An 18801-nucleotide genomic window follows, 5' to 3' on the forward strand; every position below is an offset into this window, starting at 1 on the left:
GGCACAAAAACAGATCATTTCAGTAGGATGCTGGATAGGGATGCATGGGGTTTTAACACAGCCCAGACAGGTGGTGTGTAATGACATCTTTCCCTTATCACTGTCATTTTCATCACAGCTCATCACAGGTGTCTGTCCCTGGGTCTCATAGGAGGTTATGAGGATCCTTTTTAAGGGGAGGGGCTTTGCTGAGGATTCGGAGAGGACGGCTGGGACAGGAATGCAGGGAGATGAGTGGAGGTTTCTACCCGTTCTCTTTCCAACCACTGAACAAACATTTACTGAGAGCTTCTCCGTGGGCTCGATTGGCACTCTGCTGCGTGCTGTAGATGCTGAGATGAATAAAACATTATCCCAGCTCTCCAGGAGCTCCATCTGGAAAGCAAGTCACTGCCAAATGGCCTGAGCAGTGCTGTGACAGGCACAAGAATAAAGCCCACAGGGCTCAGAAGGGGAAGTGGCCCTCAGTCCCTGGGGGATGACCTCAGACTGCCTGCATCCCTTCACTTCCCCGTGCTGGCTCCTTTCCACAGCTGGACAACCAGCCCCAAGCCCATGGCCCTGGGCCACAGTCAGAATTTAGCCTCCCAGGACCCACCAAGCACCTGCGTTCCCAGCTGGCACAATGCAAACAACGCTATCAAGATCTCCAGGAGAAGCTGCTGATATCAGAAGCCACTGTGTTTGCCCAGGCCAATCAGCTGGAGAAGTACAGAGTCATGTTCAGTAAGTCTTAAGTTCCTAATCACCAAAGTGCTTGTCTTCTGCCCGAGAAGCTACATGCTTTGCAAACTTCACTTTTCTACCCGAACCTGAAAAGAACACAGTCTTGACCATGGCCCTAGCTAGAATTGTGAAAGTGGATATTTAATCTAATTTGCAGATGGCAGAGAAGAATGTTTGCAGTGTGAGTATAGGGAGGAAATGGGCTAATATCAAGGTCTGGTGATTTCTGATATAGTCAGCAAACCACCTTACCTCACTCACATATACTGTTTCTCCTCTGCTTCTCATCGCACCACATTAGATTCTTCAAAAATATATCATCACTGTTGGTCTAGAATCAGTGCTTTCCTATAGGACTTCCTGCAGTGATGGAAATGTTCTATATCTATGTCACATGTGGTTATTGAGCACATGAAATCTAGCTAGTTCAAGTTGGGAATTTTAAGTTTTATTTAACTTTAATTAATTTAACATAAAATAGTCACACGTGGCTAGTAGCTACCTTATTGGACAGTGCAGATCTAGATGTCTTGGGATTCTAAATTAGTTCAGCTCTGTTGGAGTATTTACTGAGCTTCTGTGGATAAGGCACTCGCTAGTTGCCCTGGGGCCTCTAGAGATAAGAGGATGCAATACCTGTGTGTCTAGTCCCAACTAAGCCTAGGTTGTCTGTAGGGGAGGTCATCAGTGGTGGACAGAGGCTCATCCTGATGGAGGAAGTCCTGCTGCCTGGAGGGGGTGGTCTCTTCTACCACAGGAGTCCAAAGAAGCACCTGCTCCACTCTGGATCTGACTTCCCACCCTCAAGCGCCAGTGTATGTGCCACTGAATATGTGAGAAACTCAGATACCCTGTAACACCCTCTGTCTCTTCCAAGCAGGTGAATCCTCGGTGAAGCAGGTCAGCAAGAAGGTTCAGGTGGACCTCCAGGACCTGGGCTATGAGACCTGTGGCCGGAGTGAGAATGAGGCTGAGCGAGAAGAGAGTACCAGCCCTGGTAAGAGCATACACGTGGGCTCACCTTCCCTCCTCAGAGTCAGCTTTCACATTTGGGTGCTGTTGGCCAGGCTCACACCTGATGAGGAGGAGGGATGGGGGGTGTAGTAAATTGAAGAGGGCATGGGACCAGAGAGGGAAGGGAGGTTTGGAGGAAAACTTTTTTTTTAAGATTTTATTTATTTATTTTTACAGAGAAGGGAAGGGAGGGAGAAAGAGAGGGAGAGGAACATTGATGTAAGAGAGAAACATTGATTGGTTGTCTTTCATACATACCCCAACTGGGGGACTGAACTTGCAACCCAAGCGTGTGCCCTGACTGGGAATTGAACCAGCAACCTTTTGCTTTGTGGGACAATGCCCAACCAACTGAGCCACCTGGTCAGGGCAGGAGGAAAACTCTTGCCCAAGATGAGGCTTACTTAGTGTGAGTTTGAATTTCAAGAATCAATTGATTTTTATAGAAAAAAAATACTAAGTCTTACTTATTAATAAAAAGACCAAATGAGCTTTTGGGAATATGCAAATCATAAGTTAAAATTGTTTCTCTATTATAAAAGGACTTTGACTGTAGGGACACCCACCAAACTGAAATTGAGAAGAGGAGAAAAACTCTCAGTAACACAGAGGGTGACCGCACCTGCCTGCAGGGCTGTTGGGTGGATGAGAAGTGCTGTATTTGAATGCTAATCCGGTGCCGGGGCTGAATACAGTACTGCTTCAAGGGTCGCTGTCATAATAACTGACCAAACCTGCCTCCTCTTGAAGGGAGAGGCTACGGTAGCATGCCCAGCTTTATTCAGGAAGACATCTTTGTCTTCCCTCAGAGTGTGAGGAGCACGACAGCCCCAGGGAGACAGTCCTCATGGAGGGGCTGTGCTCTCAGCAGGAGCGCCGGGGCTCGACACTGGCCAGCCCCCTGGGGAAGAAGCCCTTGGAGAGCCAGCTGGGAAAGCAGGAGGAGTTCCAGGCATATGGAAAGTCGGAAGACATCTCCGTCCTCCATAAGGACATCAGAGATCTGAAGGCCCAGCTGCAGACCGCCAACAAGATCATTCAAAACCTCAAGAGCCGGGTCCGATCTCTCTCAGTAACGAGTGATTATTCTTCCAGTCTGGAGAGACCCCGCAAGCTGAAGGCCATTGGCACCCTCGAGGGATCTTCACCTCATAGTGTCACTGATGAAGATGAGGGGTGGCTGTCTGATGGCACTGGAGCTTTCTACCCCCCAGGGCTTCAGGCTAAAAAGGATCTGGAGAGTCTTATCCAGAGAGTGTCCCAGTTGGAGGCCCAGCTCCCAAAAACTGGTCTAGAAGGGAAGCTGGCTGAGGAGCTGAGATCAGCCTCGTGGCCTGGGTAAGGGGGACCCTTACATGATGGATGATTTTTGCTTGAAGTAGGGTAACCAGGCAGGTAGAAGAAAACACTCACCAGGGTGCTTATTTCAGTAACCAACCTAGGTCTGAAGAAAGGACACAGAAGCAACCAGCAGGGCATTGGAGGGTGGCCCCGTCCTGGAGAGGCCAGGTCTCTGGGATTTCCTCCCAGGGATATATTAGTGAAGCGACAGTACATACAGTGTACAAAGTAAGACTGAGGTTAGACTGCCTGGGGTGAGTCCTGGCTCTGGCACTTACTAGCTGTGCGACCTACTCAGTCTTTCTGAGCCCATGTTCTTATATGTTAAATGAGGATATAAGAGAAGTTATCTCAAAGGGTAGTTATTAGGTTTTAGTGAATTAATACAAGCACTAATAATAATGCCTGGCATATGCAGGGTCCAGCAAAAGTAATGCCTGCTTGAGTGTGGTTGGTAATAATTTATAACTTTAATTTGAACGGCTCACCTAAAATGTCATATGGTGTGCTTGAGTGTGGTATTGTTATGTTACAAAATTACATACTTATGATTTTATAATTAAAAAGGGCCTTATTTGTGCCAGACCCTGTATTAAGCTCTTAGTATGATTTGCCATAATTCTTATTGTTCTTGATACTTTGTGTTGAAAAACACTGGACAGATAGCCATCCAGCATCTGTCCTGGTTATCTGTGCTGAGTAACAAACCAGCCCAAAATTTAAACAATAACTACATGGATTGACTGGGCCCAGCTGAGTGGCTCTCGCTTGGGGGTCTTTCGTGTGGCTGCCATTAGGGGGTAGAGAGGGCTGGAGTCATCCGGAAAGTTTGGCTGGGCTGGACACGGCTTCCTCACTGACAAGTCTGGTGACCTCTGCTCCCTGGCTCCTCTTTCTCCATGTGGCTTCTGTCCCCGGGCCTCTCCTCCTGGCTTGGGCTTCTCATAGGAGAGGGGTCTCAGGGTAGTTGCACTTCTACATGGCAGCTGGCTTCCAAGAGACAGGAAGTAGAAGTTGCCAGGCCAGGTAAGGGCTACTCTGGATGTGGCACAGTGTCACTTCCACTCTATTATTTGGTTGAAAGTAGTCACAGAGCCCAGCCAAATTTAAGGGGATAGAGAATAGCCTTTACCTGCCGACAAAAGAGCAGCAAAGCCTCGTGGCCGAGGGGTGATGGAATGGGAGACCATTAATATAGATGGTCTTAGGAATAGAGCACATGAAAGGTCCTCTCCAGATTTAGGATTAAGTGAGTCTACTCAGTTTAGTTTTAGTGTTTACTTAGTACATACTCAGTAAATATCCTTAGTATTTATTGAGTATCACCTGTGAGTCCATGCTATACTGGTGCTATAAGAGGTGTAAAAGCTTAAGGCCATCTTTCCCCGGCAAAACTTATGATTCACTTTTGGTCATATGACTAACATATATAGAACAGTGGCATAAACTGTTTAATGCAATGGTTTGTCATAGCAGAATTTATTCTTAAACACTTGCCCTTTGGCTTACATGCCAGAATCCTACTTGGGGGAGATCCTTAGAGATTTTCTCACAGAAGTCTTGCTGGAAGCCCCAATAACCTATCATTCACTCTTTGCCATTTTTACTCTCTCCTCTTCATCCCTGCATTAGGAAATATGATTCCCTGATTCAGGATCAGGCCCGAGAACTATCCTACTTACGCCAGAAAATACGAGAAGGGAGAGGTATCTGTTATCTTCTCATCCAGCATGTAAAAGATACAGTAAAATCTTTTGAGGACCTCCTAAGGAGCAACGACATTGACTACTACCTGGGGCAGAGCTTCCGGGAGCAGCTCGCCCAGGGGAGCCAGCTGACAGAGCGGCTCAGCAGCAAGCTCAGCACCAGTAAGTTGGCCAAAGGGCTTTGGGACACTCTCAGTCACTGCCATAGCCCCAGGCCTAGGTGGTTGACACACCTCCATAGCAGCCTTTTAATTCAGCATCCAGCTTCCACTTCATTCCCCGGGGCCATTACAGGATCAGGCCTGAAAGTAAGAATGGTGGGAAGCAAGGCTGTGGAACACACAGGGCTGGAGAGGCCTTGATTACCGCCATAGGGACGTCATCATCCCTGGAATGTGACCTTCAGGGAGGGAGGCTGCTGTGTCCATCCAGTGCTAGTGGGGAGAAAGAAAGATGAGATCAAAGGACCCTGTGATAGTGAAAAGAGCCCTGAGCTTAGAACTGCAAGACCCAAGCTCTAGCCTGGCACTGCCATGAACTTACTTCGGGCAAATGACTTATCTTTTTGGTGTCTCTCTTTCTTCATTTATTGCATGGTATTATACATGAATGTAATTCAAATATCCAATAGCTAAAGCACCACGCCCTTTTGGACATGGGTTAGGTATGATTGTCATAGTACAAGGGCTAGGAATGTTTGTTATTATTAGAACTCTTTGCTTAGAGAGAACTTCATGGGTACAGCAGGATTGTTCTTTGGGGCCAGTAAGGTGGGACTGGGCTTTTACTCACCTCAGGCAAAGAGTAGGTTCTACAGGAAAGCTGGGACAGGATACCAGCTGTACAACTGGCAGTCAGTGTAGGGCAGGCTTGGAGGCTGGGTCATTCCAGAGGGAAGCCGGGCAAGTGCCTTTTGAACTTTTTCGTGTTGATTCAGGGCAGAGGCAGTCATGGTGGCGATCCCCAGGCCCAGACGGCCTACCCAGTGAGCTCAGGAAGCCTGCTGGGTCTCTTCTCTAAAGACACACTCTGGGGCCTCCCAAAATAACTCTCCCACAGCTCCTGAACCCACATAGAGTAATCCTTATTCTCTACACCAATAGCCTTCTGCGTTTATAACGTGCGAAGTGGGACCGGCTTAACTTTTTACTGTTTGTTTTCTGAATTTGGTTTGCAGAAGATCACAAAAGTGAGAAAGATCAAGCTGGACTTGAGCCTCTGGCCTTCAGGTAATTCAGACAGGATCTGGTCAGGGGATAGGAGCAAGGCCCGAGGAGTTCAGCATGGCTGCAACCTCACAAGTGGGGGTGGGCGGAGGAGGAAAATGCTGGTTGTAATGAATTCATTTATTTATGGAACACTTTACTATTGTTTTTAACCTAATTCTTTGCTCTCTTTTGATACAATTTTGTTGATTTCTATTTGCATATATATTCTTCAGGCTTGGTAACATAGAGTCAACCTTATTAAAAGTGAATTAACCAGGTTTTGGGGGTCCTTATCATCCCCAAGTGTCTCTGCTGCTTCCCCCCCATATATTTATTTACATTTTAAATTGAATTTATTGAAGTGACACTGATTCTTAAAGCCATACAAGTTTCAAGTGTACAACTCAGTAAAACATCATCTGCACACTGCATCGTGCGCCTGTTGTTGCCCCAGGCAAAATCTCTTCCCCCACTCCATGTGTTTAAAGACCAGGGTGTACTTTTTCACCATGTTGGCTTTCCCCCAGTTGAGTTGACAGCTAGTTGAAAGCCACCCAATTTCCATGGAAAAAAATAATTATATTACAGTTCCTAGTGAAAAAGGCCCAGATAGTGACGATCCCTGGGTCGCTGCAGTGCCTTAGAAACCAGTTTTCAATGAGTCACCGCATACAGCCTCATAATACACAGTAAAATATGGGCTCAGAGGTGTAGCCACTAGTTTGAGACACTTTGTGTCATGAGTGTGCTTCACGCCATACAGTGCTTCTCAAAATACTGTGGTACAGGACACAGTGCTTTGGTTTTGCTTTTATTTTCATTTCTAATCCATCAGACATACATGTGGTCTGTATCTCAGTCTTCAGATGAGTTCACTTGCTGTACTCTTGGATGTTAAGGCAATGCCAAACTGCCATATGTTTCTCAGTGCTCACCTTCCATTTCCGTACTCATCTTGGAGACAGGTAACCACTCAGGCTGTAGCCGTCGTGGGGACCATACTTTAAGCAGCAGTATACTTAGAGGGCTAGCCCAGTCTCTGCTAGTCCTCAGCGTATCATGTGGCCAGTGCACTGGATAGCTATTGCTTCCCCTCCTTCTGCACCCCACCTACTCCATACCCCTAATCAGAGGTGGGTTATTTCGATTATTCTCTGCAGGAATGGCCCCCTTGACTTCTGTGGCTTTTCTAATGCGCCTCAGTCGAGGCTAGGTGGTCTGGTGACCTTGATTGTCCTCCCTCACCTCACTAGGCTAAGCAGGGAGCTGCAGGAGAAGGAGAAAGTGATTGAAGTCCTGCAGGCCAAGCTAGATGCTCGCTCCCTCACGCCCTCCAGCAGCCGAGCCTTGTCCGACTCCCACCGCTCTCCCAGCAGCTCCTCCTTCCTGTCTGACGAGCTGGAAGCCTGCTCTGACATGGACATAGCCAGCGAGTACACACACTATGAAGAGAAGAAAGCTTCGTCTGGTCACCCAGGTAGCCTCTACTGTCCGAGTGGCACCAGCTTTATCTAGGCTGAGAGGAGACCTCCATAACCAGGCCTTATAGACCCACCTTAGTGTGGCTCAGGCTGACCACAGCCCTGGGACCAAGGGCCAAGCACAGGCCTCAGTGGGTCAGGATCTTTGCTGTGCTCCTGACTCTGTGAGTGACCACTGTCACCAGGTCTCCACAGCCTGTGCATGCTGTTGGAAGCAAGGCAAGCCCCAGTGGACAGAGGAGGAAGCTCACAGTGGACTTTTCTTCCCCACTGCCTCTTGAGCACAGGATCTGTCTGGCTGACCTTCTTTAAGATGGAACATCTGCTCCTTCCTGCAGTGATCTTATTAGCTGCAGCTCCTGGACAGCATCCCACAGATGCTGCATGCTGGCCTTATACTATAGGAAGTGCATTTTCCTGGTTTCAGGGCTCTCTGCCCCATATCACCTCTAAGGTGGCTTGCCTCACTAAGGGAGCTGTCTGTGCATAAGGAAATGAACCCTGCTCATAGTGCTTGTGCTTGGTGCTTTCCCTGAAAGCGAGGCTCCTCCCTGCTACCCTTGGTTAACTGTCAGGCCAGATTCCAGTTCCCTATAGAACATCATTTTCTTTCATTCATGGTTTTTGTAGATTCCATCCATCATTCAAGTCATTCTACTGTACTGTCTTCTAAACCATCATCAACTACCACCCCTCCTGGGGCTAAGGCTGAACCCAGCAGCAACCCCATCAGCTTGCCTGCTCCCCAGAACCACCCCCAGGAGGCCAGCCAGGTCCACCCAGGTATGCACCCGTCAGCGGGCAGGGGCCTCATCTCCTCTCCCCCAGCTGTCTGTTTGACTTTGTTTCAGGGACAGATGTTTCCACTGTTGGGGGCTTATTTGCATTAGATCCTAGACAAAATGAAGAGACCATCCTCATTCGCTGTGTCTGACTTTTCGTTGTTTGAAACATTTTAGAAAAATCAGTAATCCACAACAGACTTTGAGATCCCTACCAATTCTGATCAGTAGTTAGCTAACACTTTCATTTCCTTCTCTCATTTCACCCTGAGGAGCAAAGGGGCAAAATGTTTCTCCCAGGATTATAGTAGCCAAGGGAAAAAAAGTAGTTCACATCTACTGCTCCCCTGCACATTACCCATTTTATCTATGCCATAGCCTCGCAGTAGGTGGGGCTGCATACTTCCTGGCTGAGGGGCCTCAGTATCCTCAGACAAGATTCTGTTCATTCGGGACTTATGAATGGGTTGGCAGTCCTTGACAGGTACACGTATCCTGGGGCCAGTTAGAAAGGTACACTTCACTTACCTGCAGGCGCAGGGGTGTGTTGTTTAATTGCAGGTCTGCACCGGCCATGCTGCCGGAACAGGGCAAACCTTGTCTTGGCTTCCTACCCCCAAACCCCACTGGCCGCTGTCTTCAGGGTGGTGTGTGGTGAGGTTGGATTTGTGCAGAGGGGACCCCAGAAAGCACAGTGCTTCCTTCTGTCACCCCTGTCTCTCCTGAGAACAAGTCTTAAGGGGCAGGCTGCATCTTCCTGAGCCTGGGCTCAAGTTTCTCAGCCACAGTGAGCAGCAGCCAGACCAAGAGCTTCTGGGGAATGGCTGCTCACCTAGCACTGTAGACATCTGCAGAAATGCTTTGGGGTCAAACAGAGCAGAAGTCCAAGGGTTTTAAAACCAGGACGCCTCCCTGAAGGATGCCCGGGCTGTGCCACTTGGCAATTCAGGTGTCTTTGCAGGGCTGCTCTGATACCATGTCAGCGTCCTGGGCCAGCGGGTATGATTTAGAATGTGATCGTCCTCTTCCATGTGAGACATTCTCCACACGTCACTCTTGGTGTCTGCTCCCTCCTTGGGCTGCCTGCCCTGTAACTGTTTTTAGGGAAGCAGAGACAGATTCAAACACCGGAACTTCCCAGGGCTCCTGAAGACCTTTCTGTAGGTGAGCCGCATAATGACAGCCTTCACAGATTTGTTTCAGTGCAAATTTCCATGCTCTCCTCCCAGTTTGTGGTTTATTAGGTCTGCACTGGGGCTCAAAGAGTCTGTGTGTGTGAGGAATTTTTCCCAAGTGATACAAATGCCCAGCAGGTTTGTAAGCCACTCTGTCTAAGTTTCTTCGTGGAGACCTCTATTTTTCATTTGGTGAATGAACATATGGCTTTGGGATTCTGAACTCTGTTTCCATCAGAGTCTTGAATTGCATGCTTCAATAATGCAAATTTTTCCCGAGTCCTGGTCCACTCCTGCCTGCCTCAGGGTGAGCCCTGATGCTCTCAGAAAAGGAACTCTAGGTATAGGGGGAGTCTTGGCGCAGGGCAAGGACCGGCACCTGCAGGGAGCAGCACCCCGGGGCCCTTGAAAGCATTCAGACACAGCTGCCCTGACCTGGCTCTGGCTGGGATTGCTGGGAGAGGGCAGCAGCTGCCTGGGTTACTGTAATGCCACCTAGCCTTCTGTAGCCAGTTGTTCTCAAGATGAGCACAGACTGTGTGTACAGGGTGGCCCTGGCAAGGGAGAAGGAAGAGGGGCCCTCCAGGCCAGATTCCTGGGTGACAGTGCTCACCCTTGGCCATGGCAGTGGTCACTTTTAGCTGTCCCAGGCAGCAGCACCACACGGAATGACAGCCGCTTCCCAAGGAGACATCTGGTCAGGGAATAGTTTCATCTTCTCCATCTTTTACCCATTCCTTTCTCTCCCTTTCTCTCTAATGATGTCTCAACTTTCTCCCTAACTTTCCGTTTCCAGGCCTTTATTTTCCTTCCATCCCCATGCTGGTTAGCCAGGCACCATTGCCTTCAGCTCCACCCAGCTTACCGCCTTTCTGCTCCACTGGCCCTCCCCTCCTTGGCTGCTGTGAGACACCCACCGTCTCCTTGGCCGAGGCGCAACAGGAGCTGCAGATGCTGCAGAAGCAATTGGGAGAAAGTGAGCACTTCCACCGCATTTGTGTGCTTGCGAGTGGCAGCCCTCTCCCCGACCCCTGTGTGGCTCTGCATGGCTTGATGGCGGAGTTTTCCCTAAATATAGCCTAGGGATACACATTGCCAGTGGACGGTGGCAGGATAACTCTGCTTGCTTTTTTTTTTGGGGGGGGGGGGGGGTAAATGTACTTACTGTTGTCTTTCTGGGGTATGTGTCTTCATCTGTTCACCAGGCCCTAGCCCTGGTGCTCCTCCCTCCGCTGCCAGTGTGGAGCACCCCCAAGTGTGCTGAAAGCCTGACACATCAGTGATGTGCTTGCTGGCAGGCGTGGGAGAGAGCTTTGAGCCCTGCCCATGCACGATGAAGCGGCTGTGACAAAGACGGCCATGTTCGGTGGGATCCTTTCTGGGGCCATTGTATCTTCCTGCTGTGAAATGCTTTAAATCGAGTTCACATCCTGACATCCTCAGGCGTGGGACACAAGAGGTGGTGGTAAAGGGATTCAGGAGAGGTGACAGCCCGTCTTCCTAGTGCACAAGGTTCATTTCTGCCTCTGGCCAGGGGACACGTGGGCAGCTAGAACCAGAAGCACAGCTGTGGTGTCTGCTTGTGAATTCTGCCCTCTGACTCACAGAGAGTTGGCATTATGTGGTCACAAATTCATGAATTCATGAACTGAGTACAGTCATTTTTTAGAAAAGGGTTTGATGTATATGTGGGCTAGATGCCTCATCGTAAAATTATTTTTGTGTTTGATCAATTACAGCTTAGAAAAAATAAGAAAAGAACCTCACACGATTAATTTGCTTTCTAGTAGCACTTTTAAAAAATAACAGAAAGCAGTTTGGAACTACCTTAAAACAACATTTTGTGCCTCCAGAAAAGCTCGGGTGAGCCAGAGACTGATGTAAGGACCGCCACCCAAAGGGAGTCCAGTGACCTAAGAACACAGCCGAGAATTTGTGTGTCTCAATCCTCAAAAGTCATTTGGACCAGATTATTTCTTTTGTCAACCCTGAAAATGGGTTGACACTGCCCCCTGTTTGATTTTCAGAACCAGGCAGACTAATACCATTTTTAGGAGAGTTTGAGCATCTTCCTTTTGCGGGCAGTAAAGTCTAAGAGGCTACCTTTTGCTTATCCACTCACACAAGTACAGCAGTCCAGGCTTGTATAGCGACATGAACCTGATCTTACCTGAGCCTCACACAACTTGCATGATAGGGAGAGCCAGAGAGGGGAACTGAGGCTCAAGGAAGTGAAGCTGCTTGTTCAAGGTCACTAGTAAGTAGGAGAGATGGCCCCAAATCTGGGTCTTCTTCAGAGCATGAGCCGAGCTCAGCTGAACAAGTTCTGGAGGACCCAGGCAACAATTTTCTCTCTCTCTTTGGAGGTCAGTGGAAAGTGCTGGTGTGTCCGACCTAGAACTTACTGCTGTAGCAGTTCTGGAACCAGCAATTGATGGATAACAAATTTGTCCCATGCCAAAATGGCAAGAGAGTTCTCCAGCCTACTTTTATTCCCTTTACCTTCCCACAGTTGTCAGTTGTCCAAAGGGGAACATCTAAGGAGAGCGCTGCATAAAAAAGGGGTCTGGTGATGTGGGTTGGAGTCATATCTAGTCTGAGGTGTTGACCAGAGTTGCGGTGGTCCCGGCATTCATGGGGAAGACTGTAGCCCTTTCTTTGCCTGCTGAGGTGTGGTCCTCTCCAAGGGACCATCGGTTACCAGCTCTCCTTTTTGCATTGAACAAGCTCCCACATGGACAGCGGTGTGTGGCAGGTTCTCAGGTCACTGTGGGGCTAAAATCTTGAGCAAGAGTCTGTCTGGGGTCTTTGTGGGGCCAGTGGCCTGTGCTCTGCATTGTGTGGCCAGGGAGACGGAGTGAGAATACCGACCATGGTGCTGAGAGCCCTGGACCCTCCCGTGACCTTGGTTAGAAAGTAAGTGACCATCAAGGACTCCTTTCCCCCTTTGCCTTGTCGGGCTGAATGGGATAGGAAATCACATCTTTATGGAATCCCAAGTAAAATTCAGAGGCTTACATGTTTCATCCTCTTCAAAATGCAAGGCTGCACTTCAGAGATTTGCTAAAAATCTGTATTTTGCAAATTGGGGAAGGGAAGACCCATGACAATACTTCTCCAACTTTGCTGCCTGTTAAAGCCACCTGGCTAATTTAAAACTACCCAGTGCCCAAGCTGTGCCCAGTACCAGTTGAGGCAACATCTCTTACCCTGCTGCCCGTGTATATAATCCCTGGAAGAAAGCAGTCACATGAATATGAATATCCTAAACTACAGACCTGCCTGCCTCTCTCTGTCTCTCCCCAAGCTGAAATGATGGGGCTCAGGGGAAGGCCCAGGCTTTCCCAAGCCCCATGAAAGCATCAGCCTAAGAAAGGAAAGGCCCTCACTCGGGGGAAGAGCCTTCAGTGAGCCTTCAGACAGGGGTGCTGAATCACGCTGGGTGAGGTCCCAGTCACCGCTTACCTGCCATAGAGCCTCCCCCAGCCTCAGCAAAGAGTTCTTCAATCTGGAGGAATTGGAGCGACCATGTCTACCTGGATCTCACCTGCCCTTTCTCCTCCAACAGCCCCAAGGAGAAGGGGGAAAATGATTGGTTAGCTTCTGGGGAAGGCAGGTACCCATAGGCCAACAAAATATTCCTGTTCACGGGTGTGCTCCATGCTCTATCCCGTCACACCCTTGCACCCTGACTTTGGGAGCGAGTTCTATCCCGGAACTCCCCTGGACTCTGTCGTAGGGATCACAACAGGAGCCAGGAGTGGGCCACTGGACTTCTCTTTTGTTTACACTGGTGACTTGCAGGTACTTAATCTGTCCCTTACCTCTTGGTGTCTCAGGATGGCAAATACATGGCATCCAGATTGTGAGTCTCCATCTAATTGGTGTGCGCAGTAGGCTGGAGTACTGCTGACATCCCATGTGTCCCCTTCAGTGTCCGTTCTTAGCAATTGCATGCTTCCCCTCTGGTGCCGTTTCTCACGTGTGTTCCTTTCTGTTCAGGTGTCAGCACTGGCCACCCTGCCTCCCCAGCCACACTGCGGAGCAACCTCTCAAAAGCCAGCTCTTCCCACCACCTCAACGCTGCCCAGCCTCCCTCTCCTCCAAGGGGCACCCTAGAACTGGGCGGAATCCTGGAGCCTCAGTACCTGGGCAGCAGTGGCCAGTGGGATATGATGAGGCCTCAGAAAGGGAGCGTATCTGGGGACCTCTCCTCAGGCTCCTCCATGTGCCAGCTAAACTCCAAACCCACAGGTAAGAAAACAGATCCCCTTTAAAGTCCCCCACTTTCCTCCCTGGGCAGGGCTTTTTCATGTCTCCTCTGGCCCTAGGTCACAGAGTGGGGATGAAATGAAGGGGCGTGGCCATGCTCTGTGCAGCCTTCATCCTCCCTGCCCAGGGCCTCCGTGCTGCACAGTCATGGGAAAGTTAGCCCTGCCCCGCCGCCCCCCCCCACCCACTGAGCTCTCACATTCACACCCTCTCCCCCAGCATCCTGAGCCCCTGACAGCCGCTCTAGGACCTTCCAGAATGCCAGGCGCCAGCACTCCCAGGACATTCTTCCAGCAGTCAGAAATTGTTACAGAAAGGGTGGCTGTTTCTGCACAGCTTCCCACCCCTCAAATATGCCCCGAGTAGAACACCCAGCTCAAACTCGCCCTCTCACTCCTACTGTCCCGGTCAGAGCTGGGAGCCACTGCGCCGCGTGGGCAGGTTAGCTACTCAGGTGAACACTGGGGTCTGGCTCAGTTCCAAGTAAGACGATTGTCATTTTCAGAAAAAGAGCCCAAAGCAAGATGGTGCAGGTGCTGTAGTCTGTCATTAGCACCCCTCCCACTTCTGGTTTCTGCATCTTTTATCCTTTCCTTGCGGGCACTTCTTCCTCCTCTCTCAGAGCAGCGCAGGCTGTCCTTCTGTCCTTCCCATTAAAGGTGACAGGAGGGCAGCATTCAGGACCATTACCCACACAGGGTGAGTTTATGTTCGTGACATTTGACCTGAGGCGTTCTCTCAGAGCGGGAGGAAGAGCTTTGTTTCTTGCTAAACAATGTTTAATCAAGTATCAGTAAGAGGAGAGGTATTAGGGTAGCTGAGACCTTCCCTGTCACAGCCAAAGTCACACTCAGGGGGTGGCCCCACCTTTCTAGATGCTAGGCAGGCCCTGTCCACAGACTTCAGTTATCTTCCTAAACCATGTGGAACTCTCTTACACTCACTGCACACTTACACTAATATCTCCCTTGCACTTAGCCCTGTGTGGGAGGAAGCCATGCAGCTTGCTAAGCACGTGGCTGTCCTGTGTTTGAAAGTGTACTGTGTTCCTGTGTGCCCATGTGAGAGGGTGTAGTGGCAGAAGAAGGATGGTGATGTTTAGCAATCTTGCTGAGAGGCCAGTGGCCCAGCCCCCCTCCCCCCACCCCACCTCAAATTGGCCCCACCTGTGACCAGGATTCTCTGTCTCCCACATCTCTCCTGACCTGGGGGGTGGCTGCAGGGGCTGACCTGCTAGAAGAGCATCTTGGTGAAATCCGGAACCTGCGCCAGCGCCTGGAGGAGTCGATCTGCATTAACGACCGCCTGCGGGAGCAGCTGGAACAGCGGCTCAGCTCCACTGCCCGAGGAAGCGGTAGGATGTGCCCAGGGCATCCTGTTTCTGGTCATAATTAGGGAGTTCTGGAGGGAGGGCCCTCAGGCAGAGCTTCGCATCATTCAAAGCACAGTGGTCTGCTTTATTCCAGTTGCTCCCTGCAAATGGCCTGGCAAGGCAGCTGGGCAAGTACCGTTACTCTTACTTGGACGATGTAGGGGAGCTCAGAGAGTAACTCTCCTTATGGCAGAACCAGCAAGGTCTGGCCCAGAGCCCTCTGACTTTTCATCCCATCCTTAATCTGCTCACCTACTTCCTGCTGACTCCTCTGCACCCTTGTCCTGTGGTTGGCAAGTGATAGAGCCAGGTCTCAGAGACACTCCCCCAGCCACTTACCGAGGTGGCCTTTTCCCCTACCCTCTCCCCACAGGTGCAGTCACTGGGGTGCCATTCATTCCACACACCTTGTCCTGCCCACAGCTCAGCAGCAGCTATTTAGAGGAACAAGCCTCCCTAACGGCTGCAGCAAGGGTGTGATAATGCAGCAGAGAACCTCCCCCTCCAAGAGGAGGACATGAAACCAGGCCTTCAGCCCACCAGCCTTTAGGCCTGGGACTCGAGTCCTCAGGGTTTTGTGCTGGGTTGGGACAGTATCTTTGGAGACACAGAAGGGGTGTCTTCTGACAGCATCTGTTACGCAGTTGCATAACTTGCCTGCTTGAACTTTCTGGAACAGGAACCACCTCTAACTTCTGCAGTCAGGGCCTGGAGACCACGCCTCAGCTGTACAACGAGAACAAAGTCCTTAGGGAGGAAAACAGGAGCCTTCAGGCTCAGCTGAGTCACGTTTCCAGAGGTGGGTGGTCAAAAGCCCAAACTGTGATCACTCTCGTGTCCCTTTCTTCCCTGGCCACACCAATTACCAACTGGAGAAGCAGACAGAGGAGGTGGACATAACAGCTACCCAAGTCCACCAACCCAAAATTCCCATAGCTGTTCTCTGTCTGGAAAGGGCTGCTCCTGAGAGGTGCCCACGATGGGCCCTCAGACTCCTAGGCTCCAGGACAAGTAGCTTTAGGAAATCCACCACATCTGTGCAAACTCGCCTGCAGGTGTGCAGTCATCAGCTCTCAGAGTGGATGCCGCCTGGGTGTCTGTTCTGCCTCCTCCCAACTCACAGCTGATTCGGAACCAGGAGAGGAAGGACATGAGTTTCTGCAGACTTACTGCAGCTCTGTGTATCCCTCCCGGTAGAGCTGCCATCTCCACACCACATCCCCTCCCTCATCAGTGAGGCTCCTCTCTGGTCAGGAATCCTCGTGCCTCTGTGTCTGGAGGTGCTGACAAAGTGTCCTCCAGAGCTTTCCTAACTCTGTGCAGTGGCATCCACAGGTGGGCCTGGGGCACAGCTGACCTTAGTGTTAACTGACTTGCTCCAATCATTGTATCATCAATAACAAATTATTTTTATTTACATATATTCATTGAATAGCCATAAAAGACTAAGAATAGTGTCAAAAGGATCAAGTCCAGAATGAATGAATGCTTGTGGAAAAAAAAAAAGATAGTCAATAGATTTTTCCGAATTAGCCACTGCAGAGCAGGAAGATGTGAGAGGAAAGCTCACTGCTTGGGGAAGATAACAAAAGTTAATAGATAAGAGAGAAGGCACAACTACTGAACTACCACTGCATGCCTGGAAAGACTAGAACAGGCCTCACAGGTGAGAAGACAGTGAGAGTTAAGTGAGTACAATTTGCCAGGCCCCAGTGAATTCCACCCCAGAGGACTGACGGTACCTGCAGTTCTTTTTTCAGAGTCCTTGTCAAGACTCTAAGAAATCATGAATATCAGAGAGGTGCCACAAGGCTAGAACCAACGGCCCTGTTTTCAAAATGATGGCAATAATATATCCGGAAAACTGCAGACAGGAAATTTTGATGTTGATCTTTGGTGAAATTCAAGGATGGATTGTTGCACAGAGGGTTGTGAGCACTTAGAAAGTAGCGTTAGAAACCAGAATGTTTTCTCTAACAGCAAGGTAGACCGTATTGAATCCGAGGATTAGGCACCGCAAAGACAGAGGCCTCCTTCCCCAGGGCATGTGGATACAGTGAGCTGGTGCCTCCCTGGCTCCTTTTGCCTTAGTTCTGCCTGTCAGATTAGATGTGCTTGGGCTCCTCTTCTTACTGACCTTTGCCCCACAACCTGAATGCTGCTGTGTTCTGCTCACCAGAGCACTCGCAGGAAACAGAGTGCCTGAGGGAGGCTCTGCTGACCTCAAGATCCCGGCTTCAAGACCTGGAAGTGCAGCTGGAGCACCAGAAGGTGGACCGGCAGCAGCTTTTGGAGGACTTGAAGGAGAAGCAGCAGGAGATTGCGCATTTCCAGGAGGAGCGGCTGTCCCTCCAGGAGAAAGACTGCAGGTCAGAGGGAGCCCCCCGATAAGGAAGGTGGCCCCAGTTTCAGATTTTGAAGAAGGGATATTGGCAAGATAGCTAGTGGCCCCTTGGGAAGCCTCAGTTTCCCCTCTGCTATCGCTGACTTACGGGTGACCGAGCAGAAGGAAGGACTTCTCTGGGATCACCCCTTTCACTCCAAAGTTGAGAGTTAAACTTCTACACCAGCCATGATGCTCATCTCCAGCGTAAACTCTCTAACTGCTTGGCAGCATGAAAAGAGCACTTGGGGAGCAGTGAGAACTGGGGGCAGTGTTGGTGTCTCCTAGCTAATGCAGCTAATGACGTGGCTCCAAGCAAAGCTACTTTACCTCCCTGCGCCTCTGTTCCCACGTCTATAAAATCAAAGCCATGGTCTGCATGACCCCTGAGTTGATTGCTAGGCCTAAAGCTCTATGAGGCAAAGGCTGGCTCACAGTTTGGTGCCCCGGTTCGGCCAAGTGGCCGCCCCAGCTCAGCAGGCCCTTGCCTCTCCCCAGCAGGCTACAGCGCAAGCTGGCCCTCCTGCAGCAACAGTGTGAAGAGAAACAGCAGCTCTTCCAGACCCTCCAGTCAGAGCTGCAGATCTACGAGGCACTTTACGGCAATTCCAAGAAGGGGCTGAAAGGTATGTGCTCCCCCCTACTCCCCCACCCCATGAGCTCCCTGCCCTTGCTTCGAGTCCCAGTAAAGTCCTCATGAATTTGGGAGTTTAGAGAGCTTGGAAAGCTACAGAGTTCTGTCTCAGAAGAAGACCCCCAGACCTGGGGCTCCCAATGAAAAGAGAGGGGAGCCCCATACACAAAGCCCAGAGGTGGGTGCCATGAGCCAGATCGAGCCTAGACATCCTTAAAAATTGGCCACAAGAGTCAAACTTCATCCATCAAGGCCAAATCCCAGGTCGTCAAAGTCCTGACTGTACAGCGATATTGTGTAAATACGAAGACTGCGCCGGTGGTGCCTGAAAAAGGCCTCATGCATTGTGGATGACCCATCCCGGCCACCATGCAGCCCACGCAGCAGGCTCCCACTCTGACCCCTTCCCCAGTGAGAAAATTAAGATAGAAGAATGTTTTTATGGAAATTCCACTAATAAGACTTAAATTTCAATGCTGGATTTAAATTTTAAATTCTTATTGAAGATGTTTGCCACCTGCTAAAGTAATAAGTTTAAAAAGTCCTGAGCTCGATTAAAAAAACATCAGAGGTAGAAACATGGGGTGGGGAAGCCTGGGTCTATTCTGTAGCTATTTGTGGGCTTGGGGAAGTGGAGCGGGGGCACCAGGGGGTGGACCAGCCACAGCTTTTGTGGATGAGGGCGTTAGGGAGACACACATTTCCAC

General features: G+C 50.0%; 1 protein-coding gene across 30 annotated transcripts in view; it reads left to right on the forward strand.

Annotated features, from left to right (window-relative positions):
* The window catches only part of PDE4DIP (phosphodiesterase 4D interacting protein), a 166733-nt gene that overhangs the window by 136569 nt on the left and 11363 nt on the right, over positions 1 to 18801 (forward strand). For 7 of the 30 annotated variants that reach the window (XM_053916262.2, XM_053916268.2, XM_053916274.2 and 4 more), the window contains 13 exons: positions 534 to 726; positions 1604 to 1723; positions 2550 to 3078; positions 4714 to 4949; positions 5965 to 6016; positions 7249 to 7472; positions 8107 to 8259; positions 10230 to 10409; positions 13436 to 13687; positions 14928 to 15059; positions 15757 to 15876; positions 17257 to 17446; positions 17962 to 18086. In XM_053916262.2, coding sequence (XP_053772237.1) covers positions 534 to 726; positions 1604 to 1723; positions 2550 to 3078; positions 4714 to 4949; positions 5965 to 6016; positions 7249 to 7472; positions 8107 to 8259; positions 10230 to 10409; positions 13436 to 13687; positions 14928 to 15059; positions 15757 to 15876; positions 17257 to 17446; positions 17962 to 18086 — 2506 coding nt within the window. Of the gene's footprint in view, positions 1 to 533; positions 727 to 1603; positions 1724 to 2549; positions 3079 to 4713; positions 4950 to 5964; positions 6017 to 7248; positions 7473 to 8106; positions 8260 to 10229; positions 10410 to 13435; positions 13688 to 14927; positions 15060 to 15756; positions 15877 to 17256; positions 17447 to 17958; positions 18087 to 18801 lie in introns of all 30 variants that reach the window. The other 23 variants (XM_053916271.2, XM_053916276.2, XM_053916275.2 and 20 more) reach the window with 6 other exon arrangements.

The sequence above is a fragment of the Desmodus rotundus genome, chromosome 12 (genome assembly GCF_022682495.2).
Source record: "Desmodus rotundus isolate HL8 chromosome 12, HLdesRot8A.1, whole genome shotgun sequence".
Classification (NCBI taxonomy): domain Eukaryota; kingdom Metazoa; phylum Chordata; class Mammalia; order Chiroptera; family Phyllostomidae; genus Desmodus; species Desmodus rotundus.